The sequence below is a fragment of the Centropristis striata genome, chromosome 16 (genome assembly GCF_030273125.1).
Source record: "Centropristis striata isolate RG_2023a ecotype Rhode Island chromosome 16, C.striata_1.0, whole genome shotgun sequence".
NCBI lineage: Eukaryota > Metazoa > Chordata > Actinopteri > Perciformes > Serranidae > Centropristis > Centropristis striata.
Genome location: NC_081532.1, coordinates 7,908,992 through 7,935,048, shown reverse-complemented (window position 1 = coordinate 7,935,048; position 26,057 = coordinate 7,908,992). Strand labels below are relative to the sequence as shown.

The window sequence follows — 26,057 nt, the reverse complement described above, 5'->3', positions numbered from 1 at the left end:
AAATGAAAATATTTTTGTACAGTGCCAATACTAAGAGCTTAAAATATTTATGTGCTCATAGACCCTGTGTTGTTTTGCATACTTTTATATTTTTAGGGGGCTCTTTGCTTAGAATGTTTTTATTTTTTTTAAGCTTTTGAGGTTTTTAAGCTTCATCGCCCTAAAAAAACATTTAAGTCAGATCAAGTGAGTTAAGTCTTTTTTATTGGATAATTTCAATTATTATAATTTTGTTTCCTTAACATAACTACATTTAGGTAGCAGGCAAATCCTTAGAATAATGATGAAATAATATGCCTGCAGGCTTATCACCAAGCACTAAGTGAATTCATATACATAATATGATCTTTTTATTTTTGTATCTTTCATTCATTCAGTATCACTAACTGCTTATCCAAACCAGGTTGCAGGGGACTGGAGCCAAGTATCTGCCACAGTGTTTAGCTGAAATCAATTTTTTATTATTGTGGTTGTATAAAAGTAGTTTATGGGGCTGTTAGATTGCTGCTACACTGCCACTACAGATGCATGCCTGCTGTTGTGGGAGCAAGCGGAACAACAAACAGCTTTTCAACCAAAGTGAAAATGTTTAAGGCAACACTCCTACACTGCACCATTAGAATATAATCCTACAAATAGTGTAATACTAATAATATTAGTGTAGCCAAATCTTTTTCTGTAACTGTGCAGAAGTACCAGGTTTAAAGAGAATGCATTGACATACAGAAAAAGCTCTGCAACATTTACATCTTGATTTAGAATTCAAATGTCTGTTATGAAGCTTCAACTATTCAGGAAAGCTGTAATTTTTCATGTGAAATGATGATCTTTGATCAATATAAAAATAATGTTGCATTGAGTACAGATTTTGCCACCTATAAACCAGTGTCTGGAATAATAACATCATCAAAATCACATAGGAAGAGTGATGTAATGTGAGATCACTCATGTGAAGGAGTAGAGGAGGACATTTGTTACTGTGGCCAGCTTTGGTGTCTGCTGCTGATGACCTAGTGACAGAGTTAGTGCGATGCAGATTAGTGGGATTACGATGAGGGCTTTGTACCACCAGCAACCAGACTGAACTCAGATGATTACCAGTCAGTGAAGGAAGACATTCACTCCTGTTTGTTTTTTCTTTCATTCATCATGTGACTGTGTGTGTTAGTCTGGGAGTCAGAGGTTATGGGTATGTTTTCATGCAAAGTTTACACATGTTGTTTTCTTCAGGTGTCATTTTGTCCACATCTGAGCATAATTCCAACATTATTACTCAATTTCTTTACACTTACTGATAAATGTGTGTATATTCTGAACTCTTATTTAAAGCATTGGCATATTCTGGTGGACTATAGGAGGATGGGGGATTAGTGTGTGTGTGTGTGTGTGTGTGTGTTCATGTGTGTGTTCATGTGTGTGTGTGTGTGTGTGAAGCAGAGGATCAGAGGGTTTAGCCTTAAGATGGAAGGAAAGTCAGAGGAAGGAAAGGAAAGCATCTTTTCTTGCTGTCATGACTCTTGACTTTTGAAAAAATAAATGAACACTCTAAATAGAATAGAACAGAAGTTAATTCACCCGCCAAAATTAGTAAAATTTGCAAATTAGTTATTTTGATGAATCTGCTGATACTTATTCTAGTTTTTTTGTCTTTAAAATGTCGAAAAAGTAAAGAAAATTACCCTTTATTATTCCCCCAGAGCCCAAGGTGGTGTCTTTTTAAATGCTTTAATTCAACATTCCAAAACGTATCAAATTTAGAATGATTTAAAAAAAAAAAAAATCCAAAATTTACGCTTAAGTAAACTGCGTGAGAATATTTGGATAAAACTGACTCAATTAATTCTAAAGGCCTTTACATACCAAGGGCATGACTATTAAACAACACAAAAATGCAATTTACTCACCAACAAATATTTGGCATGAAAACTTTTCAGATCAGCATCAATGCAAATGTGTGACAGTTGCAACACTTTTCAATAAAGGGTTCCAACAGATTAATTAAGGCAGAGGACCGACTACTAGCCTAAGCTACTGGAAGCTATTTTATTGAGTAATTAAGTTTGGACAAGTAAGCCTCCATGTTGTTGTTTTACACTCCTAATGAGTAAACAAGACAACATGATTAGTTGATGACTTCATTTGGCTCTGTGTGAGAGCCTTGTCTTGACAAAACACTGGACTACATTCTTGGTAAATATCATTTGTGCAAAACGTAAATTGTAAAACATAAATGAAGAGTACACAAATAGTGAATATAGGCTAAGGGTACAGCTATGCTTTAAGCCATGTTAAAATGGCTTAGAGCAGTGTTGCAGCTTCACAATGGGGATTTTACAGTGAAACTTTATCCTGCGTTCCTGTGCATGTATGTCAGTTGCATAACCCGGGGCAGGTTTCCCTATAATCATCTTTAAACACCATTCATATTTGCTGTATTCATGTTTACTTCATCTTTTTTAGAGATGAAACAAGGATTAACCTGGCTCGGGTCATCCTGTTTAAACAGGACTCTCTTTTCTTTTCTTTACTCCCCTCCCTTTTTGCAAGAGTCACTCCTTTCTGTGCTTCAGGTAAACAGCTTTGGGCGGACCACAGAATCAAACAGGTTTGACCAGGAGGAGTGAAGCTGCTATGAAGTAAAGGACAGAAAGGAGAAAGGAGTTGGGAGTGGTGAAGCCCTCTGGCTGCAGGGGCTGTATGTCACAGCGCAGGTTAATCTGATTAGCTGGGCGGTAAACAACTATTTAAAACCAAATTAGTCTTGATCTTAAATCACTGACCAATGAGGGAAGAGAAGGAAGAGATTCTTTTTTTTTTTTTTTTTTAATTGTCCTTCTGCAGTGTACAATTATTTAGTGGTAAAAATATATTTCAAGCCATTGTTACTACTTCTTCACTATACCTCTTTTCTTTTTTTAGACAAGTCATTTTGTTGTGTTTTATCATCACTACTTGAGAAGTTGGCACCAGTCTCCTGGCATTATCAGAAAATTAGCTGTAAGCTGTTTGGGTTGGAACAACGTCTCTCCTCTCTGCATGCACATGACATTTATTTTCTTTAAGCTGTACGTCAGAACAGCAGTAATAACTTTTATCAAAATATTACGAAACTCCTCGGATCGTTAGTAATGTTATAGGTAAAGTAAAAGCACATCCTTAAAATCATATTGATGTAGGATTGGTCAAGACACACTGAATTGAAACTTGAAGCAATTCAAAGATGTGTATATTCAGAGAACAAGGGAAGCGCATAATTTGACAGGAAGTGGCTACACTCTTAGGCCTCAACTGGCCAAGAAGAGAAGCTTGTCTGTTTTTTTTTTTTTTTTTACCAAGCTCAGAGTCATGTCACTGAAATTACCCTTGTTCAAATACTTGTGGCTCCTCGGACCACTTTCTCTGTCAACAAACGTTGAAAATGTTTGTGATGAACAGCAGTTCCTCTTGTGAAATGACATTAAATTTAATAGCATTGTAATTATAAATGCAGTAATCTGTCATTGTGACCTAATTAAAGTTCCCAAAAGTGTGAACTTTCTTAAGAATTATGTGGCAAACAAAGAGTACACAGGGGAAAAAAATGTCACTATCGTCATCATTGTCAAGCACTAGCTTCTGTGAAACAGACATTCGTTACTACATCTCCCTATTGTGAAAAAAACACAAGAAAAACTATATATTGGGGTGAAAACACAACTTAAGTTTTTTTTCTATTGAAGGGAAGAGTTCAAACTGAATTTTTGGCACTTCCATGACTTCTTCTGATGTTATTGAGCAAATTTGATTTATTCTTTTTACAGACTTCTCAAGCATCTGTAATGGGAATAATAAAACAAGATGGACATTATTAGCTATTAAATCACTGAAGCCAGGTCTCATTCAAACAGAAACAAGCCTGTGGCAGGGTGCTGAGCAAGTGAGAGAAATGAGTGGATTTAAGTAGGAAGTTGAATCAAGCTATTTAAAGCCGTACATTTATAGCAGCATCTCAAGCTACCATTTAAAACAAAGAAGATGTACACCGATGTGTTTTCAGTTGTTTTTAAAAAAACAATGAAGGTCTATGGAAGAAAGGCATGAACACAGTTAATCAGGCTTCATATAAACAGACAGTACTTGTTAGAAGTATCAATTCATCACAGATTTTGGTCTTTCCATGTGATTTGCCGACAATAAGATGTTTCAAGTGTTATCCCTTAAGGCCGTCATTGCCCCTTAATGATTGAACAAGTTTTGATACAGAGAGTGCGAAGAGATACCACCTGATACTGAAACCCTGGTTCCAAAGAATTTTGGATACTGTGTCAAATGTAACTGAAACCAGAACTGAAACCATGTAATTCTGAATTCAGAGTGGATATTTACATTAAGCAAATGTTTATCAGTTTGAACATTAAATATTGTCTTTGTATTGAAGTTGAATGTAGGTCGAAAAGCATTTGCAAGTCAATGCATTCAGTTTGTATTTATGTTTTTCACAGAACCTGCGTTATAGATTAACCTAATGAGTATGTTCAGTCCAAAAATGTTTATTTTTACTTATGTACATTTTAACTATATACAGCTGCTTTGCTTGGTAATAAAAACGCAGATCTATTTCCCAAACCAACAGAAAAAAATATAGATCACAGAATATTGTGCATCCACATAGAGGAGTCTCCCAAAAATATGTAAATAATAAGGATTAAGAAAACCCTTAAAAGAAACAGATGTTATGCATCCATTGGTTACATTATCTAAAGCCTTCTGATGTCACTAAACACCCAAACAAGTAGCTGAGGACAAGTTAAAAGCTAATGGAAATTCACTGGTTTGTTGTTTATCAGCTGGATAGTTAAGCACGTGTTGACATTCCAACCAGACTTTAATTCAGACACTCACGTGAGAGAGCCTAACCCCGTTCAGACAGACTGAAAACAGAGCTGCTCTTTTCATCGGGTAAAAACGTTGTTTGTGTGCTCAAAGAAAATGCCTCTGTGGTCCAGGATGTATCTCCAGAGATGTTTTCATCCAGAGTTCAAATGGCCCAGTATCATTTTAATTAGGTGAGACCACAAGCCACCCTGTACAGGATCTGGAGCTATGTGTTGTCGTAAAGTGCAGGTCAACAACTTCTTTTTGTCTTCAGGCCACAGCGGATGGTAGCTGCCAAACCCAACCTGACTCTGTTTTGTGAAACTGTTGATTTTTATAACAGAATTTAGCCATCAAAAGCCCTTAATATACATGCAGGATAGGTGGGCAGAATATACACACTTATCCATATGCAGAAAAAATAGAAAAATATGGTTTGTCGACAGTAATTTGACAAGTAGTGTGCAGTTATTTTGGCAGAGATTGTATCCATAAAAGGGGCTTAATCTGGACTGATGCCTTTGATGACAGTCTGTTGATGGAGTGCTGAAGCTGGCAGAGTCTGGTGGATCTTAACCTCCTGTTAATGTATTCCAGGACCATGTCTTTGCACAATTGAGAGCAGCTGGGCTTACATATTTTAGTCTTCTTACTTCCTACTGGTCGGATGTGTTTGAGTGCTTTGCTGAACTGGAAAAGCAGCCTGGATATCAGCCTATACCGCATAAACATAAAGTACAACGTGTTCTTTCTATTGTCATTGGCTGTTTTACATTCTGCTGCAAGCACACTGATGAAATATTTAGCCATGCAATGAGGAAACATGGAAAGTCGAAAGTCGTTTTGGCAATGTTAATGTAAAGATTTAAGTGATAAACGGCTTTCATCTGAAATTCATCTGAGTTATCTGTGTCAACATTTTGAATTCAAGGTGTATGCTAGTGTCTGTTTATCTAGTTTATTCTGTAGATTTTGTAGATGAACATTAACCAAATGGTTGTCATTTCATGGCTGGGGATTAATTTTGTGAGGTGTTTATATCCAAATGGAAAATATCTCATTTTCAAATGAAACTGTTCCCTGAGCAGAAAATGAAAATCTAACTTTTTGTCCATGTGTCTGTGTGATTTCTCCCTCTGTTTCCAGGGGATGACTTTTCCATCATACAGCAGGAAATCTTCATGGTGAAGGAATGCATGCACCACAATATTGTGGCCTACTTTGGGAGCTACCTCTGGTAAGAGCCAGCTTAAAATACTCCTGCTTTGTCATTTTAGACTCAGTATTTTCTCCTCTCTCGCAGCCAGGCCAAGGTATAACATTTATGGAACCCATACTGTCAAAAGGATTTAACAAGCTGCTGCCTGAAACTCACATGACGTATTTAATTACTTAGTCACACCTGTGTGTGAAAGTGTGACTCAAACCGTTCAACTGACTGGTGCTGACTAGGCCCTTCAGTGCCAGGATGCAGCTCTTTTGCTTTAATGGAGCCTGTGTTTTGTGGCTGGTATCTGAGAGGAAGCAGGGCCGGTCCGCCCACCACTGCCTTAGACTTCCAGCAGGTTTAACTGGAATATGAGCCTCTGATCTGTTTTATATGGCTGTGTTCGTCCGGAGAGGTGCGCGTCTTATCACAGCGGGCCTGTCTTGTACAGTCTCGGAACATAGAGCACAAATGGTTACTGTAAAATGTTAATGAGCAACCCACCATGCAGTAACTATTCTAAACTGGATGAATTGTATTAGAAGAACCACAGTTTTATTTGGGGGAATTCAAGTTTCCGTTCAGACTGGTTTCCTGACCTAAAATCATTTCCATGTCCAGCTGAAGGGTGAGAAAAGTAGCACAGTTGTGATTGGGAATCTGGGGCAGCGTACAGTATCTTCGCTTCTGCTGCCCAAGTGTCACAGTTTGATAACAGTCACACTGGTTTTATTTTTAGCTTTCTGTCAGAGGGTTGACATCATTTTTCTACTCGCCCCGCTCTTCTCAGACATCAAGTTCACCTACGGAAACACTGTTAAATGTTTTTTTCCCTTTCCTGACAAAGTATTTAAAACTCGGGTAGGCAGTTTTCTTTAAAAAAGGCAAAAGACCCCACAAAACTTTGAAAACACACCCCTCCTTCTGCACCTTCCCCCTCTTTGTCCTAAGCCCCTTATACCAAGCGATCATGGGCATATGCATGCACTTCATACAGTAACCTGTACGAGTACTAATCACTCGTTTCAGTCATCGCGATCATGATTGTGATCCCAACCTGTGTGTGTGAGAGATCTAAAGTTCTAGCTTGCTACATAATCATGAACTTGAATTAGCCGTAGCTTTGCTGATATTAACACGTGTTTCATTGCTTTTTTTGTCAGACTTTTTTTTTAGACTCTTAAATTAGTAACTAACTAACTAACTAGTGGTTAGTTCCTTTCTTTGGGTTGCTCTTCAGTGTAGGCAATTGTTATAAAAGTTTTAATAGGATTTTTTCAGCAAAACATTCCACCATTAAATCAGGCTTTAAAGCGACAAGCATGTAAATCTGCATATGTAGAACAGTCAATAGGAATGCTCTCTGTGAAAACAGTCATGGCCCTGATGTCAAAAACCTGAAAACAGGCAAGAGGAGTTGCAGAAGTAAGTTGGTTTGTCAGACCACTTTAGTTAACCACCTCAACCTGTCATCAGTACCCACTTGTCATGTTTCTTGAAAGGCATTATATATATTTTAATTATTATAATTATGAATATTATCATTGAATTCCAATAGGCTGAAAGGTAATTTTGGAAATTTTGTCCAGTGATGCCACACAAAAAAAACTGCCTACCCCATGTTTAACTCAACTGTGAGGTGGTTGAGTTGTCTCAGGAAGGATTACTAATTTGTTATAGCTAAACTTGTTCATCAAGACACCTTTTTTAAATTATGTTTTGCTATTTGCTCAAATATTTGGCTACATATTATAAGTTTGTCTAGCTAAGTAGCTTAGCAGTAGTTCCTAATCTAATAATTTCTTCTGATATCTTCAGTCGAGAGAAGCTTTGGATATGTATGGAGTACTGTGGTGGAGGATCTCTGCAGGACATTTATCATGGTGAGTTTTTCTCTCATTCATAACTATAAAGATGCTTTCATAAAATGGCTTTATAGTGAACATACATTGTAAAATCCTTCCCCTGCTAACATGGAATGAAATTGTGTTATTTTAGTGACAGGGCCTCTCTCAGAGCTTCAGATAGCATATGTCTGCAGAGAGACCATACAGGTAATTGTACTTTTAAATAATATTTTTTAAAGTATATTTCAGTGTTCAAAATTTCCTATGAACTCATTACTGTATACATCCATTTCCTTTACAGGGTTTGGGATATCTACACACCAAGGGCAAGATGCACCGTGACATCAAGGTATCATATCTTTGCTACTTTGTTTTGTTCTTGGTCAATCCAGTTCTTATGCGCCACACACTGACACTTGCCAGACAAATAGATTATAAATAAAACCTTTTAGCAACAAATCTCAAATGTGACGGTTTCACAGCCTAGAAATCTATCTGTTGGCTGTCGAGCTGTACAGAGGTCTGACGCTGCAGCGCTGCAGAGGTGTGAACTGAAGTCACAGGAAAAGTGTAACCGTGGCGTTGTCATTCGAAAGCATGTGACCGATGGTGTCACTTACACCAGTTTTTGAGGTTGAGCTGAAGTTCGTCAGGCCTGGTTCATGCACACAGACTGGAGCCTCAGTTTCATGTGTTATCACAGAAGGTCAGGGCTGAACCTATTATCTTTACTCAGCTCTACGCAGCAAGCACTTCCTGTTTCCTCAACTCTCACCGCAGGATGCCACCAGAGAGACTGTCAGTCACAGCCAACAGAAACACTTTCAGCGAAACTGTCAAAAACCTATGATTCTGGTGCAATTTTACTGGCAGTCAGATCAGTAACAGGCCTGCAGTTAATGCTTCACCTAGACCAGATGTTACTGAGAAAGGTCAACACATGATTGGCACTTTGTTATGAACCAGTGGGCAACACGTCAGCTCAGCTCAGTATTATCTCATGACACTAAAATATTATTATGTTCCCTTGAATGTATTTTCAGGGTGCCAACATACTTCTTACAGACAACGGAGATGTGAAGTTAGGTAAGTTGCTCTTTAGCATCTTAATTCTCAAGGACTTGGACTCTTCTGTAGCTTTCAGTCGTTTCTGGATTACATAATCTGAAAAGCCCTGTCAAACCTTGTTACAGCTGACTTTGGAGTTGCAGCCAAGATAACAGCCACCATTGCCAAAAGGAAGTCCTTCATTGGAACACCATATTGGTGAGTGTGTCACCCTTGTCAAATAAGTCATTGGACCTTTTACTTGGGCTTTGTTGAATAGGTTCATTCATGTGTAATTTTAACTTGAGTTTTGGTATGAAGAGAAGCATTGGTTAAATACGCATATGGATACCAGACAAATTTCCTGTTAAGCGTCTGTGTGTTTTATCTAACAGAATCTAGGGTGTGATGACTAAGTTAGTTAGATGCTTCCCCTAAAAGAAGTTCGGTTTGTCAAAGTTTCTTTTTTCCCCACACAACACACCAGCTCAACAGGGCCGTTTTCACTGACCCTGACCTTTAAACACACTGCCAAATGGGGAAAAGTAAACAGAGTTTTCCTACTCAGTTCAACAGGGTATCTCATTACGAGTATCAGCCCTAGTTTTTGCTTCAAGGCAGGCCTCTCTAGCCAACCTAATTTTTTCCCTTTTTTTTGAGGGAAGAGTTGTCACTGAATTATTGTCCTGAATTTGTTTAGGATGGCTCCAGAAGTAGCAGCAGTGGAGAAGAATGGTGGCTACAACCAGCTGTGTGATATCTGGGCTGTTGGCATCACGTCCATAGAGCTGGCCGAGCTACAGCCTCCGATGTTTGACCTACATCCAATGAGGCATGTCTTCCTTCCTCAAAAAAGGATGAATGAAAACTTCTTCAGATGATTCTTAGGCTACTACCTCCTTTTGTGTTACTGTAATCATCACATATTTTCATTTCTTTAATTGTCACCCTGTTTAATTCCAAATATGTAAAGGTAATTTTTGGAAGAGGTTGCCAACTTACTTTAGGTCCCTTTATTTAAGTATTTTCTCCTCTTTGAGTCTGTCTAATCTACTGTTAATTTATTTTTTTGGTTTTCCTTAGGGCCTTGTTTTTGATGTCGAAGAGCAGCTTCCAGCCTCCGAAGCTAAAAGACAAAAACAAATGGTGAGTGCCATACAATACTCAGTGTGCTTTTCTGGGATGGTGTTATGATACTTCACACTTTGTTCTGAGAGGATTATAGGAAAGATCATTGCATTAAAACAAAATCTTCTTGTTTTAGGTCCACCGCTTTCCATAACTTTGTCAAAGTGTCTCTGACAAAGAACCCAAAGAAGAGGCCCACTGCAGAAAAACTTCTATCGGTAATAGTTCTTATTGCTCTCTTAGACATATGGTAGACATTATATAGTAGGAGATTGAAATGTTTGCAGCAAAGAATGTGTTGCAGTTTTTTTTAAGCCTGAACCTATTCACAGTGGAAATTTTGCAAGATAGCCAAGTCTCAAAAATCATGTGTGTTCAGTCTTTTGCAGTTTCTTCCTTGAAGAAAATACTCTGAGATTAGAAAATGTATTTATTGCATCTATGAATTCTGAAGGCCAGACAAAAAGTAGAATATCGCAGCTGGCTCAGTGAGCTCCTGTGTGGTTTGGCTGAATTTCTAGCTGTGTGAGTCAGAGTTAGACCATGACCCTGGGCGCTTGTTTAAAATCCAGTTACAGCATATTTATTAAAGAAAACATATTAGCAGTTACATGCTTTAATAATATTAACAAAACATTAATCCAGGGGAAGACGACTGAAGCGCCTGCCTAAAGGCACCAATAGAAGCTATCTTTTAAGAGACATACAGTTCTGCTGCTTCTTAAAAGATAGCTTCTATTGTCGCCAAACTCAGTGCACGTCCCTGAGGAAAGAAGTCTCTTCCTAATGGTCCAAGAATCCGGTGATTAATGCACACAGTTTAATCACTTTATCACAGTAAAACCTGGACTTTGAGTTCCATTTCTGCAGGGATTTTAATGTTCCAGTTGGCAAGGAGCTTGTGTGTGAGACTCGGGATGTCAGACTGCTAGTGTAAACTTTTATTTTAAAATTATGCACCAGTTTATGATCACTTGCAATCCTGTCTTGTTTCCTGCAGCATGTCTATGTGGCCCAGACGGGTTTGACACGGAGGCTCGCTGTTGATCTCCTAGATAAGATGAACAACCCAGACAACCACCAGCATTACAGTGAGGTGGATGATGATGACCTTGAGGTAATGTCTTATTACATCACAAAATGTAAATAAAGACAGAATACATCAAATTCAGTATATATATTTACAAAAACAAGTATTCCAGTTGGAACATAAGACATTTTTATAACATTTTTCACAGTATCCCAACCTTTTTGAATCAGAGTTCTGTTAAAATAGCACCAGACTGTGGGGAAATTAACTTCTGCTTTTAAAGATAAAGACATTTATTTTGAAAGTATATAACCGGGATGTTAAAATACATTGATCCAGATTGATGCATCAATACAATGATCAACAATCCAATATCATTGACCTTTTATTTTGTAGTTTCCAATTTATAGTTCTCTTTTTATTAAAAGCCTAGATTATTTTCTTTCAAATGTCTGGAAGAGACTTTCAAATCATACTTTAGTGCTTTTTGGGAGTTAATATTAATGTAACTGATTGTGTTAAATATGCATGATATCCTCTGATATTACATGCAGCAATCAAATCATGTTGTGGTAGACTTGGGACAGTAATACAATATTTGCTGATATTACAAGGAATCAAGATAATATATCGTACTCAAGCTTCTGGTATATACATGGATGTATGAGAGTATGACATATGAAAAGTATGAACCCATTTGTTGATGTTTTGACTGTCTTGTTTCAGGAAAATGATAAAAACTAAACACAGCAAAATGATTGAAAAAACAATGTCCACTTTGACCAAATCTTAATCATAGTAAAGCAGACTGTCATGCAAACACTGACAGTCTCTCTATCAACAGTGAATGTAAATATTAGCACAGCGTGTTTTTTCCAGCAACTCGGCAATAAAAGATAAAAGTTTTTCTGCAGTATGTTTTCATGTTCCCCTAAAGCTTCCCATCCCCCTCTTCTTCATTCTCTCCATCGACATTATTATTCCAACTGGAATCAACATCACATCTATGTGGCAGCCAAAGAGGTGGTACCAGTGCCTTTTAAAAGACCATTGTGCTTTTCTCCCCCTGACAGCAGTAGCACTGTCTTGGCCACCATGAATGAAAAAAAACCCTGAAGGCTATTGACTGCAAGCAATGGAGCTTGCTGCAAACAAACAGCCTCTGGGATGCATAATAATGTGATGATGCATAGACACAGTGTAAAAAGTAGCACTCAGTTCTCAGGAACTGTTTTTACGTATTATTTCAAAAGATGAATTTCATAATTTTGCAAAATTACTCAAGGAGATGAAATGACGGTGTTATATAATGCAGTAACACTTTACCCTACTTTGCACGTCTTGTCAAGTGCCGCTACACTGTCAAAACCTATTTACTTATCTTAAAATCTCTTTTTCACTCTTTGCTTCACTCAGCCCCTCTCTGCAGTCAGACACACCATCCGCTCCACCAACAAACAAGCCAGAGCTGAGAGGACACGCTCAGAGATAGACTGTAAGTAAACAAAAAGCCCAAACCCATCACAGAGACAAAAGGCCCCCCTGCCAGGAATCTGTCCTGTCATTGGTCAGCATGTCAGTCCGCCTGCCTGTGTAGGTTGACAGAGGTTCGGCGGCTTGTCAGAGGGTCATCCCACTAATCCTGCAGCACTGGCTGGCACTTTTCCAGACAGCACACAGCATGTGGTAGTCGGTATAAAAATAGCCCGGGGATTCACGGAAGAGAAAGTGGATGTAGTAGGGTCCATTAAGTTAACTGTCCCTCGTTTAGTCAATGAATAATGTGACATAGCTTGTCTGAAGGGGTCATAAAGCTTTCTTGAGGAATTCTTTAGTAAACAAGTGTTGATACTGAATTTGGCAGAAGCTTAATAGATTGTGCAAACGTATTACTTCGCAACCCTTCAGGGAAGTTGTTGTTTGTCTGTGTTGTCGTCAGTAGTTGTAGATAAAGTTGAACGCTGTCATGTCAGACGTGTGACTGTTCCTCATTCCATCATTTTGCGTTGATGTAGTCCAGTGGTGAGAAATGTCTTGTCGGATGTTTTGTGGTATTCATTTGTAGCCATACATGCTGTGCTTCATTATGTTTCGTGCTTGTCCGTACCGTGCTTGTACCAGATGCACTTCCTGTTTAGTTTTAATCTATATTTCTCACAGTCACATCTGACTTTCCCTCCTTCATGAAGCAAACAATGGGACTGACCAAGGAGGGCCATGCTCAAGTCCTAGCTTCACTGAGGGACACAGGGGGGACCCAGGTCAGTGACAGTGTAGTGAGTCGGTGTGTGTTTGCATAATTCCCCTAAGACTCCCTGAGAAATAGGATAATGTTGTAGCACATAACAGAACATTGTGTTTGAGATTTAAGTGGCACTAATGACGTGAGTTTGTCTGCATGTGGTGGCTACTTACAGCTTCTTGAATAATTTGGACATTGTGACATCTTGGTTCTTGAAATAAATTACATCGTAGATGACTAATCAGATCCTAACACGGAACACGGTTACGTTGACACCTCAACCTCACTTTTCTGAAATGTATCCGTGTGTGTTGATTTCATAAGTCTGTTAGTGACTCACCTCCTCTTTTGTTATCTGTGTTTTAAACGCTGCAGCACGTCCATATTATCAGCATACTTCAAGCACAAAAACACACCAGGAAAAACATAATCTGTGGTCTGAATTCTTGAATACAAAGTTTCTTTGTTAATGAGAAGCTGATTATGTGGGAGTATTTATTGGCAGGTTGGTTGATTTCTTCCGCCTTCATTACTACAGCAGGATCACACCATGTTTATACTGGACACTAAACCAGTCTCCTCTATGGGATCAACTGTTTGACAGGACGTCACCTCAAACCTAAACTAAGCAGAATCTGTTCCTTGATTTATTTTCATCTCTTGCTCTCTCACCAATATTTTCCCAAAGTGAACAGACCTGGTTAGTGTCAAGTGTAATCTGTGTTTGTCTTTGGTGCCCGACTCATCTGTAGACTCCAGACCAAACATTCACATAGCAGCATAATAAATTAGTGAAGAACCTCTGTGCTGTTTTGGCAGGTACACTGGAATGGCAGCAGTTGATCTGCTCTTGGTTCACTCTTACACAAGATTTTCTGAGTGTTTTCCAAGGTTCCTGCTACTAATACACAAGAGTACTTCTCCTAAGGCTTTGTGTGTCTTTAAGTGTTGAAGGGCACTGATGCCCTCTAGTGCCAGAGGTGTGTGCAAGAAAAAAATAAACTAAACACAATTTTTTGTTATTTTACAGTCGACAAGCTCCAGTTCGAACCACCACTCCGGAAGGAGACTGAGGCTCACTCTGAAATGGTGATAATCATAATCAGTTTTATCATATTAATACTCAATACTTATTTCTGGTTCTGTTTCTAATCAAGTAATTTAATCTATACATTTGAAGTACATGCAGGAAAAACAACATTTGCACATTTATAAAATGCAGTTTATAAAAATTCTATTTTTGTGCATGTGTGTCTTCACAGGATGTGAGTAAAGATAATGACTTCTCTTCCCCCTGGAGTCCCTTTGCAGAGGGAGGAATAACAACCAGGTAATCCATGGAAACTGTTGTCACGGGAACTGCTCCTATTTACCCCCCACTTTCTCTCTTTCACTCTCTCTCTCGACCAGGCTTATTTATTAGATAGATGCATCTCTTGAGATTCATCCTGAGAAAGGAAACAAACACATCAGTCAAGTTTTGGCAGTCTGTTATTATGTAAAAAACACAAAATGCTGTGATACACAATATTAGTAGTAGTGGTAGTGTTGAGTGACAGCAAATAGTTTAGGAAAGCAAGACTTCTTATGATAAAAAGATTACTGCTCTCTACTCTGATATCCATTGTTGACACTAAGTGTAAATTGATTTTCTAATGGATGCTCCTCACTGTCTCTCATACTAACCTGTTTATTCACTGGAGTTAACCTGTGTCTGTGCATGAACTCACTCTCCCCATCTGCAGTTTGAAATGTTTCTTTGGCCTGTAAGCTAGGGCTGGGCGATTAATCCAAATTTATTTTTTATTCAAATTTTGGCGGGTTATGAAAGGTTATGGAAATCAAACGGAATCAAACTGATAATTATTATAATTATTCTGCCACATTCAGTTTCAAAATAACGTTCTCATTTTGTTTTATTATTATCATTATTATTCTTATTATTATTATTATCTATATTATTTTAGGTTTTAGGTTTAATTTATATTTATTAATTTTACATGTTGAATATGTTTATTTTTTGTTCTCATTAGGCTGTGTAACTGCACAACATATTTATTTATTCTGATCTTTTAATTTATATTATTAATTGAAATCACATTTATTGTATTCATTAATTTACTTTTTTTTAGGTTTTTATTTATTTATCGTTCAGTTGTATTATATTAAAAGTTGTATTATTAAAAGGCAGTAAATACACAATGTTGTTATTAATCACATTAAATATTAATATTAACCATCATAATAATAATCGCGCAGCCCTAGTAAGCTCTTTCTCACTTGTCCATTTGCTTTGACTGTTTTTCTCCTTCAACTTTTCTCTGTCCTCTTTGGGTCTCTCTCTCGTCTTGTCCCTCGAAGGAGCCTTCTCAAAAGCGTTGAGGACGAATTGTTCCAACGGTAACACTAACACCGTGTTTGCTCTAGTACCTTACGTACGACATCCACTCCACCCCTCGCTTATTCCCTTTCCTTTTCACAATGAGATTTAGCTCCCACCATGTCCACAAATCACCCTCCCTCACACTCCTCCATTCACCATTTGTGGTGTGATAATAGCTGTAGATCTAAACTGTGCGTAGTGCTGCATACATGAGTCTGGGAAGGGCAGGCGGGTAGAACTGTTGGTAAAGAATTGTCCTATTATTTAATTTATATGATATTATATACTGTTCAGTATATATTTATACTTTAGAATACATACTTTATGTAAAGCTCTACTTCTGTTATCTTCACTTTGTCCTTGTTTCCTTTTCTTCTCCTGTCTAAGATGTAGTTTGATGTGATATTTTGAAGTGTGGTATATTTTTGAGCTATTTTTTCCTTTTGAAAAAAACAACAAAAATAGAGGTGGGGTGGGGTTAACATTAATTGTGCACTCACTTGTTTTATAAACTCAAAATACTTTTTGCACTATCCAAGGAACTTTGTAATTGTTTTAATTACTTGCCTTTTAGTCTAGTTTTATGGATAGATGAGTAAAAAGACTGCATTATTCTGCAGACCTTGTTTATGCCCAAATATTAATTTTTCAAACTGACGTCATTGTAAACATAGAAAGAGATGACACACCTCAGAGATGTTTGTTTGAAGTATAAACACAGCTCTACAAACATATTTCCTGTGGTTTCCATCCCATGAGGCTCACAAGGGGTTCCTATCAATATACTCAACCCCTTTTCTCCTTAGAGTCATACTGTCTTTATCTCTCAGGAGGGATTTTACAAAAACATTTGCACCATTAAAAAAACCCTCTTGAGCTCTGATGAGTCTTATTTTCCACACTGATTGCTGTTTTTTCCTGCAGGGGACACATCGCCCATCTTGAAGATGCCTTTGAAGAAGTGGAGCTGTGAGTGATCTCATTACATTAAGATCTCATGATGGATACAAAAACATTCATTGCTGAATTTTTTTTGACATCTTTCTAATAAAAATACATCTATTTCAGGTCTACTATCAAGCCAGGGGTTCCTCCTCCTCTGCCCCCGAAGGTGAGACCCAAAATTAAAAATTTGCCATATGAAGATTGCAAAACATGTCAACTGTGCTACAGCCCACCAGCAGCAGGTGCCTACTGCACAGTTCTGCACACAGCAAAGCTCTTAACCAACAGCATTAGGTTAAAACCTGCACCGTGGAAGTTTAAATAAGAGCTTTTGTTGCCAAAGAGTGCTAAGTTATGTGATATGATAGAGAGGATGGGAGTTCTTAATGGGACAAATATGCATCTTTTTTTATTTTATGGTAAAATCCCAATTCCAAAAATGTTGGGACACTGTAAAACTAAAATGACACTTTTTTTGTGCAGTTTTTAATTAAATATATGTCACCAAGGATTGGAAAATGATTGCATAGTTTTATTTGCCTTTGAGACAATTTTGGGAAGTCAAGTAATTTATATTGATTTTCCACTACATCCTTTATACTTTTGCAAGTATGGCTGTGAAGATTGCAATAAATCTCATTCTAAGTTGTAATAAAAAAGTCTTTAAAAGTCATACATTTAACTCTGAGAACCCTGGGAGTTCCCTGTAGAAGTGTAGCGCTTTAAATTAACATCAAACTTTTCACTCTTTTCCTTCTCAGCCACGATTGAACAGTTCTTCAGAGGAGCTTGGCCTTAACGATGAGCGGTCGCTGACAGTTCGTAGGTTCCCTAACTCAGAGAACGGACCGAGCCAGGTGGTTCGCAGACAGAGCACACCTGAGCACCTGGGCAAGGTGGAGCACTCGTCTCCAGATTTCCTGTCCGTCAGCGTCAGCAGCCCCGGACTTTTGTCTCACGCCTCTGATCCTGGTGAGTCTCAGCGTCTGAATGTACATATATTTATGTGCTATAACGTCTTCCACTGGTGTAAGATAAGCAGGTCTCTAAATGGGAACTTGTTTTATTTTTACAAGCTCTCAGTAAATCTAAATGTAAAGGTAAGGGAGCGTGATGTAAATGATTTTGGATTTAGATTCTACATGTTAGACAGTGTGATTAATAGTTTTGTAATTTTCCTCTGTTGCTCTCTCTTCGACAGATAATGATTCGGATGACAGTGTGAATGGAGGCAGTCCCAAGGCGCCACCCAACCGACAGCACCGGAAGGAGAAAAAGGAATTCCCTGTGAGTCTGAAAACCAAAATCCACTATATATTACATCGCAATATGTATTTCAATCACTACAGCCACACTTTTCATCTTGAGTTTCAATGGGTTGTAGGTTGAAAATGTCATCTGTGGTGGGAGGGTCTATATTTTATATGTGGAGTGTCTCCAGCTAGCTGGCTGGCCTCACACTCTAACCTCAAATATGATGTTTTTCCCTCCTCAGATCCAAACAGTAACGGTTAAAGAGGGATTTTTGGCAACCACTCATGTTGAAAATTTAATTGACTTTGACAGAACAAAAGAAAACGAGCCATGTTGTTTGTTCGGCTCATTGTTGAGGCTGGAGCTAAATTAGAAATGGTTGTTATCGCTTTAACTGTGTGTTCTGCATCTACATTATCTTTTTTTTTTGCTTTGTTTTTTTCTTCTGCTCCTCGTTAGAAACCAGCAATCAACGGTCTTCCACCCACTCCTAAAGTACTGGTGAGTGAATCCTCTCTCTTCCCTGCTGGCCTGGTTTCATAGACGCTGTTATTAGACTCTTTCTCTCTGAGCTGCTGCTCCTGCTGTACATTCTGTAGATATTTGGCGTCCACAGAGCTTTGTGCTTTGTGGTTGCTTCTGCTCAGATCCAGCTCAGCTTCATCTCATTAAACCCTGGCTGACATTTGAGCGCTTCACTGAGCCAGAGACTTTCCTGTTCTGAGCCATGTTGCATTTCATTTCAGATGGGAGCCTGTTTCTCTAAAGTGTTTGATGGCTGTCCACTGAAGATCAACTGTGCCACATCATGGATTCATCCAGACACCAAAGGTACAGCCTCATGCAACAAGCGTGGCACACAAACATGGTTTATCTAAGCCAATGCTTATTTTTATTTATTTTTCAAATGTTTTTCTTCTAGATCAGTACCTGATCTTTGGGACGGAGGACGGCATCTATACGCTGAATCTTAATGAGCTGCATGAAGCCACGATGGAGCAGGTAACAGCAGCTAAAATCAATCTAAAGGATAAATGAGAAGAATGACTTAATGTTTGTCCTCATTAAACTGTGTATAAGATTGTATACATGTTTATTATTCACTGAGCCCCACCCCCAGAGTTATTGTTGCTATGCCCATCAGAAGACATATGCAGTTTAGATTATTAACAGCAGCAGATTTAACACGCAAAAGTTTTAAAATAAAAAAAAATAAATGGGTCATTGGTTTCACTGTTAAGGTAGTCCTTACAAGATGCTTATTAACATTATTGTGTGTCTATAAGCTTATATAAGTGTTAATAATGGCATTACAAACACCCATGACCCACCCATTATGTCTTTGCCATGCCTTTATTAATCTTATTTTGTTTGCTTATTGATATTAAAATATACTTTATTGCTCATCTATTATAAGTTAACTATAAGTTAACTATGCTTTTTGCAACTACCGGATCTAAAGCGAGAACAATGCCTTATTACTTGTTAATTAATGGGTATTAAGGACCTTATTCAATCAATCAATCAAACTTTATTTTTATAGCGCCTTTCATACATATAAATACAACTCAAAGTGCTTTATAAAGCATTACCGACTTCTTATTTCTAGTTGATGATCATTTTGCCTGATGAACCAATGGCAGATTTTCTCAGCTGTAACGGGCGAGAAGGTCCTAAACAGAATTGACAGAAAGTCTTCCCTCTTATTTATAAATCTCTAAATGGAGTTGGCCCTAAACATATTACATACAGTCCACTTTGATCACTGGATTATGGACTGCTAGTGGTGCCCAGGAAAAAAAATTCAACAACAAGAAGTTGTATTTCGTCATTATGTATGTTTCATCATGGTCTGAGAAATGCATCAACTGTTGACTGAAAGCTGGACTGAAAACCTTGTTACTCTGAAGCGTTTTCAACTAAATGTTTTTCGAACCATAGGCTATATTATCATTTTATTATTGTTACTATTATTAAAAATGTTTTTATTTTTTTACTCATGTTGGCTCTATGAGTTGGGTGAAAGCACTGTCACAGACTTACTTTATTATGTTTTAAACGATGTTTGATTGATGTTTCCCTCTCTTCTGTCTCCCTGCTTTGATGTCAAACTATATGCTTATTGTACCCCTTTTGTTTAAATCCATATTTAGCTGTTTCCGAGGAAGTGTACATGGCTGTATGTTATCAACAACAACCTGATGTCCTTATCTGGTAAGTGATTGACTTATCACGCATTCCTGCTTCACTGACCACTGTCATAACCTGCTGCTTCTTTGTCCTGTTATCTGGCCAAGACAGTCTCTCCATATCTGCAGCCCTGAAATAACTGTTTCTTTTGTTTGCAATGAGAGGCCTTTTATAAAAGAAACTGTGTCTCTGTAGCACAGCGACTCATAAGTGGCATATTTGGCTTTATAGCCTGTTCCACTAACATATATTGGTCTCTGTAGGTTACAGTGAATTGTAGCTGCAAACGCAAGTGTAGTGTTTTTTACAAAACAGACAGGCTATCTGTTGTCAGAAAACTCAACCATTTGAAACCAAACTGTCTGTGTTTGGCTATCCAAGTCGCCGAAACCTTTTCTCAGCTTAAACAGTTGAGGATGGGATTACAAAGTGCGAGGTCTACTTTCGGTTTTACCTTCAGCAGTTTGCCCCTTGGTATACTTTAACCTCTGTTCTCTTCTTTTCTTCCCTTGGACACTGTCCATCCTCTTCTCGCCTGGCTTGATTTGATATTCTACTAACTGGCTTCATCAGAAGGTAATCATGCTTCACATCATCGTCACACTTCTGTTTTTACCCCTGTTCACATCTAACCTTTCTATATGTGAAAGCTGCTTCACTGGATCCAGAGAAATTATGTTTAATATATGACTTAATTTGGTTACTACTACAATACTGGCTGTTTTTATTCATCGTGATTAAATATATTGTATTCTGCTTTAGGGAAAACCTTCCAGCTGTATTCCCATAATCTCATCGGGCTGTTTGAGCAGCTGAAGAAGCCCGGCTTGGCTGCTCAGTTCCAGACTCATCGCTTCCCAGATAAAATCTTACCCAGGTGAGACCAGCATGTCTAGATTTTTGATTATGTAACATTCTCTAACCACAAATTTCTGTCACTTTTGAGATAAGGTCACAACTCCACTTTTTCTTTTTACCTTAAAGCATGTTGCCACACTCAAGCTGTGTAGTCTTTTTGTTCCTCCCTGTCTACCATCATGACAAATGTCTGCGGTGTTGGGAAAAAAGCGAACAACTGGCTGACTTCCCTGATTCTAGACGTCATCAGCTCATTTAAGCCTGTCGTCACAACAACTTGACTGTTTTCTCTCCTCAGGAGGTTTGCCCTGACAACTAAGATCCCCGACACAAAGGGCTGTCACAAGTGTTGCATTGGTAAGAGGCCTTTCCCTCCCAACCTCTATATATAACTGACTAACTATATAATACTATATAATTACTATAAGTACTCCCCCTTTTTTTATTATATTCAGTTGTGTCAATACATCAGGAACATCTCCGTTATGGACCCTTACTTTGCAATGTTTCTATTCTGTACACCCTCATAATTTTTCATATTATGCATTAATGTCAGAGCAGTTTTAAAGAAATAATTTTCCAAAATATTCATTACTGCACATTTTCGTTTTCTTATACTTCTGATAAAGTGTTTTAAAGAACCTTCATAGCTCAATCGTTACACTTCTTGACGGTCTTTTCTATTTTACAGTGAGAAATCCATATACAGGCCACAAGTACCTGTGTGGAGCGCTGCAGTCTGGGATTGTCCTGTTGCAGTGGTATGAGCCCATGCAGAGGTTTATGCTCATCAAGGTGATTTGGCTGTTTTATTTTCTCATCTTAAGCATTACTGTTCCTCCCAAAAATTAACCTCCTCAGCAGCGCATGCTTTCACAAAATGACATTTAAGAAAATACTTTTTTGTCTTGTTTTTACTGCAAGGTTGTAGTTCCAATTTAAAATCTCGCTCAATTTGGAATTCCCGACTAGGGACACTGAGACTACTACTTAATTGACTCACGATCTCTGTAATGGGTTAGAATTTTGTACTCTTTATTTTTATTTTTTGTTATTGTTGTTTTTATTATTGTTATTATTATCATTATTATACATTTTCTGTTTTATACGTATATGTTTATGTTATTGTTGTGGCTTTATTTTCCATATATTTTGTGACTGCTGTTTGCGGTCTTGTTGATTGTGTTGTATGTGTTTTCAGCATAAAAAGCCAATAAAAAATATTTGAATAATAATAATAAAATCTCGCCGTGCAAGGAAAAAGTGTCATTAGCTTTACACTCCAAAATAACTTCTAAGAATCACAACTTATTGTATACTTTATTATAGTTTATTCTTACTTTGATGTTCTTTTTATCATTCTTTTAGGTTATGTACGAATAAAATGTAATTTAGATTTTTCTCATCAGAACATTAGTGACCCTAACCCTTGTGTTGGCTCTCTCTCCCTGCGGCAGCACTTTGACTTCCCCCTCCCGAGCCCACTGAAGGTGTTTGAGATGCTGGTGGTCCCGGAGCAAGAGTATCCTCTGGTGTGTGTGGCCATCAGCCAGGGCAGCGAGCCGGGCCAGGTGGTCCGCTTTGAGACCATCAATCTCAACTCCTGCTCCTCCTGGTTCACAGAGATGGGAACAAGTAAGTCAAACATGTACTACGATGTTGAGACGAAGACCATGAAATCAATACCAAGACATGGGTTATCTGGAGATATGGCCAAATGGAGGACTTGCAGAAAACCATTTTGTGGATTCGTCAGTACCATATGAAGTGCAGCATCCTTTTTAATGACTTTTTTGTTATTTGAACAACCAGGCAAATAACATGTTTACTCTCTAAAACATGGTGCTATTTCTTCTTCTGCATATAAGTAGCACAAAGAACCGCCTTAGTAGGGTAAAATAGTTGAAGAAAGGTAAACAGGCTGGTAGAAAGAGGTTATACAATAACCAATACAATAATTAATAGGGAGTTATTTCTATTTTAAGAAGTTCTTTGTAAATGGTGACTTGTGATGTTCAAGAACAGGATTGTTAATAGTGTACCTTTCCTCCCCACAGCTCATCAGCAGGTGGATGCAATCCACGTTACCCAGCTAGAAAGAGACACAGTGTTGGTGTGTTTGGACCGTAAGTACACGTCACAGTTCTTCTCACTCCAAATGCAACTATCTATATTCTGCCACATCACTCTAACAGGTTTTTGTTGTTTCTCTCCAAAGAAAATTTGAAGATTGTTAATCTCCAGGGCCGACTGAAGTCCAACAAGAAGTTGGCATCTGAGCTCAGCTTTGACTTCTGCATCGGATCTGTTGGTAAGCTTTAAGGCAGTCATGGGCTTTGCAATCTATGTAAAAAAAAAAAAAAAAAAAAAAAAAAAAATATATATATATATATATATATATATATATATGCTTACAACCTGTAAAACTTCCTTACCTTCAAAGGAAATATATATTTTTATAAAAAACTCAGGTGTACACGCAGGTGTACAGAAAAAGCTGGCTGCATATCCAGCAAGGTTATGTGTTTGCATTTACAAAGGGCCTTTTTCTAAACTCCAGATGAATTGCTTTGTACCTCTTAATTAAGTTGGCAGGTTTTCAGTGGCTACCTTACCTTACCTTTACTTTCTCTTCTAACAGTGTGCCTTCAGGACAGCGTCCTGGCCTTCTGGAAACATGGCATGCAGGGAAAGAGCTTCAAATCTAATGAGGTAAAAATATATTTGAGGACCACAGCAGCTTGTAGCTGTTAAACTGAAATACAAATTCACAAAACTGTCTCTTTTTGACACTGTACTACTTTATTGTGAATCAGTAGTCAAGAATATTAGGTCCACTTTGAAGCTTGTTCAGTTGTCAGTCTTTACAAAGAGATGTCACTCTGGATTGTTCAAGTAAAGATGCTTAAACATAAAATGAAACTAATTGAATATTTTAAAGCCTTTTGCTCCTTTAAAATCAATATTCATAATAAAATATCAGCATCAGTTTTCATTGTTTTCCAGTGACTAAAGAGGACAAACTGATTGTTTGTCACAGCCGTTCCTGAATACAAGCCTGTTTGCTCTACACGTGAGCAAACACCTCTGGCTTTTGTCAACAAAGACCCTGAGTGTTGGCCGTTTATATGCGTGGCTACATGCTGTAGGTGATCCCAGGAGATTAGAACTCAGGTGGAGCCAGACAAAGTGTCTTTGTGTCAGGCCGAGGTAATGAATTTGTCCTCCTTTCACGGAGGGATTCCATGTTAACCCGATCACGAGTCGCGCTCAGCAGCAGAATAAAAGTTCAAGAGATCGCGGGGAGGTGAAGCATTCTGTTATTATGAAAAGTGATATGGCGATAGGGGCCACCCTTTTGAAAGCTCACAGTGTCAGACGTGGCCCCGTGGCACACGGATGAAACAGAAGGTCTGTTTGGAGAGTCTGGGCCCAACCCAGCTTGACAGTTCTACCACAGCAAGGATTTTTGAAATGTCAGCGAGCATGCAAAATTCATGCTCAATCATAAACGAAACCCGTCACACAACAGGGAGCAGCACTAAATAATTCAGCCATTGTCTCGTTATGATTCCTCTCAAAAGCGAAGGCATTCAAGGGGGGCAGGCTATTGATCCATGCTGGCTTCGGTGGGTGCTTCTCTGAACACCCGAGACCTTGTTCTCGTTTAGACTTAAACAGATCAGATCTCTCCCAAGGCCAAGGACTTACACCTAGCAGGTGTCACACGCAGACTATCTCACATCTGTCGACAAGTTTTCATGACATGTCAACACATGAGAGTGTGTTTTGAAGGGGCCCTTGTCTTTTACACTGCAAAGTGTCAGGCTACATCTTGTGACTAGAGCAGATTAGCTCCAGGATTGTCCACACTGACACAGAGTCCCTGGAGACAGCACTCAGTTACCCACAGTCAGCTAAAAAACATATAGATGTTTTGTTGTTAAAGGCACAATAAGTGATCCAAATGTAAACAACGCGGGGACTTGCTGCACAAGCTTGTGTCAGCTCTCCCAAGTTCTTTTCACAGTATACACAAAGAAGTGAACAAACCGCAAACTCAAGTTCTACGACTTTCTTTCCAGTAAAGTTACAGATACATGAAACTGCTCACGGCAACATCTGTGGATTGTTTTGAGTAAACGAATCATGATATGTGAAAAAAGACATTGCTGTTCATGTTTTTAAAATGTGTTTTTTGATGCTTTGAGTAGGGCTGGGCGATATGGACCAAAAATCATATCTAGATATATTTAGGCTGAATATCGATATACGATATACATCCCGATATTTTTATCGCAAAGTGAGAGCAAATGTTCAGTCAAAATCAAAGCAAAATATTCACAAGTCATTTTATCGAAACTTTTTATTTAAGTGAACATAAATACTGTCTAACAACAGGAGTACCTTTTTAAAAAAAATCAAAGCTCCATAAAGTGAATAAAATATCTATATAAAAATAGCCTATGAAATAAAATAGGCCAATCTTTTTCCGAAATAATAGATTTCTATGAGAAAAGAATAACAAACATTACAAAAGAACTAAATACGACAAACCCTAGTAAGGGCAGCATTTATATATAAAATAAAGAAAAATTTTAACTATATTGATATATGCGATATGGTCTAATTCCATATCACATTAAAAAATATATCGATAGATTTTTTATATCGATATATCGCCCAGCCCTAGCTTTGAGCACCACAAACAAAATGCCATCTAGTTCCATTATATTCAAGAGATGGTAGTTGAGAAGGAATCTCTACAGCTAATATCTCCAACACACCCTCACACAAGTCACACACAACATCTAGATTAATAAATAGCAGTGCAGGGAAGAGGAAAAAACATTTTTTGGACTTTGAACTGTCCCTTGGTGTTAAAATTATCAAATGAAAATTATAAATGCAAAAATTTTTTTAGTGGAGTATAGAAGATATACATAGATGCATACAGAACAAACAAAATTGTTTATTTCACTCCTTTATATAGCTGGTAACACTCTATTGCTAGGCAGACATTGCATGGATTAAGCCAAATTTTAATCTTCAATTATGCAATTTAGAATCAC

At 38.0% G+C, this 26,057-nt stretch overlaps 1 protein-coding gene across 2 annotated transcripts in view; it reads left to right on the top strand.

Annotated features, from left to right (window-relative positions):
- The window catches only part of map4k5 (mitogen-activated protein kinase kinase kinase kinase 5), a 35,415-nt gene that overhangs the window by 5,585 nt on the left and 3,773 nt on the right, over positions 1-26,057 (top strand). The window contains exons 4-32 of one of the 2 annotated variants that reach the window (XM_059352961.1): positions 6,001-6,091; positions 7,880-7,944; positions 8,060-8,115; positions 8,210-8,257; positions 8,952-8,994; positions 9,102-9,174; positions 9,656-9,787; positions 10,039-10,101; positions 10,220-10,301; positions 11,084-11,200; positions 12,530-12,608; positions 13,303-13,374; positions 14,386-14,444; positions 14,618-14,685; positions 16,663-16,707; positions 16,807-16,849; positions 17,445-17,655; positions 17,885-17,970; positions 18,397-18,438; positions 18,684-18,768; positions 18,860-18,939; positions 20,091-20,151; positions 20,890-21,004; positions 21,284-21,342; positions 21,677-21,780; positions 22,443-22,620; positions 23,043-23,111; positions 23,204-23,296; positions 23,627-23,697. In XM_059352961.1, coding sequence (XP_059208944.1) covers positions 6,001-6,091; positions 7,880-7,944; positions 8,060-8,115; positions 8,210-8,257; positions 8,952-8,994; positions 9,102-9,174; positions 9,656-9,787; positions 10,039-10,101; positions 10,220-10,301; positions 11,084-11,200; positions 12,530-12,608; positions 13,303-13,374; positions 14,386-14,444; positions 14,618-14,685; positions 16,663-16,707; positions 16,807-16,849; positions 17,445-17,655; positions 17,885-17,970; positions 18,397-18,438; positions 18,684-18,768; positions 18,860-18,939; positions 20,091-20,151; positions 20,890-21,004; positions 21,284-21,342; positions 21,677-21,780; positions 22,443-22,620; positions 23,043-23,111; positions 23,204-23,296; positions 23,627-23,697 — 2,390 coding nt within the window. The remainder of the gene's footprint in view (positions 1-6,000; positions 6,092-7,879; positions 7,945-8,059; positions 8,116-8,209; positions 8,258-8,951; positions 8,995-9,101; positions 9,175-9,655; positions 9,788-10,038; positions 10,102-10,219; positions 10,302-11,083; positions 11,201-12,529; positions 12,609-13,302; positions 13,375-14,385; positions 14,445-14,617; positions 14,686-16,662; positions 16,708-16,806; positions 16,850-17,444; positions 17,656-17,884; positions 17,971-18,396; positions 18,439-18,683; positions 18,769-18,859; positions 18,940-20,090; positions 20,152-20,889; positions 21,005-21,283; positions 21,343-21,676; positions 21,781-22,442; positions 22,621-23,042; positions 23,112-23,203; positions 23,297-23,626; positions 23,698-26,057) is intronic. The other variant, XM_059352963.1, reaches the window with a different exon arrangement.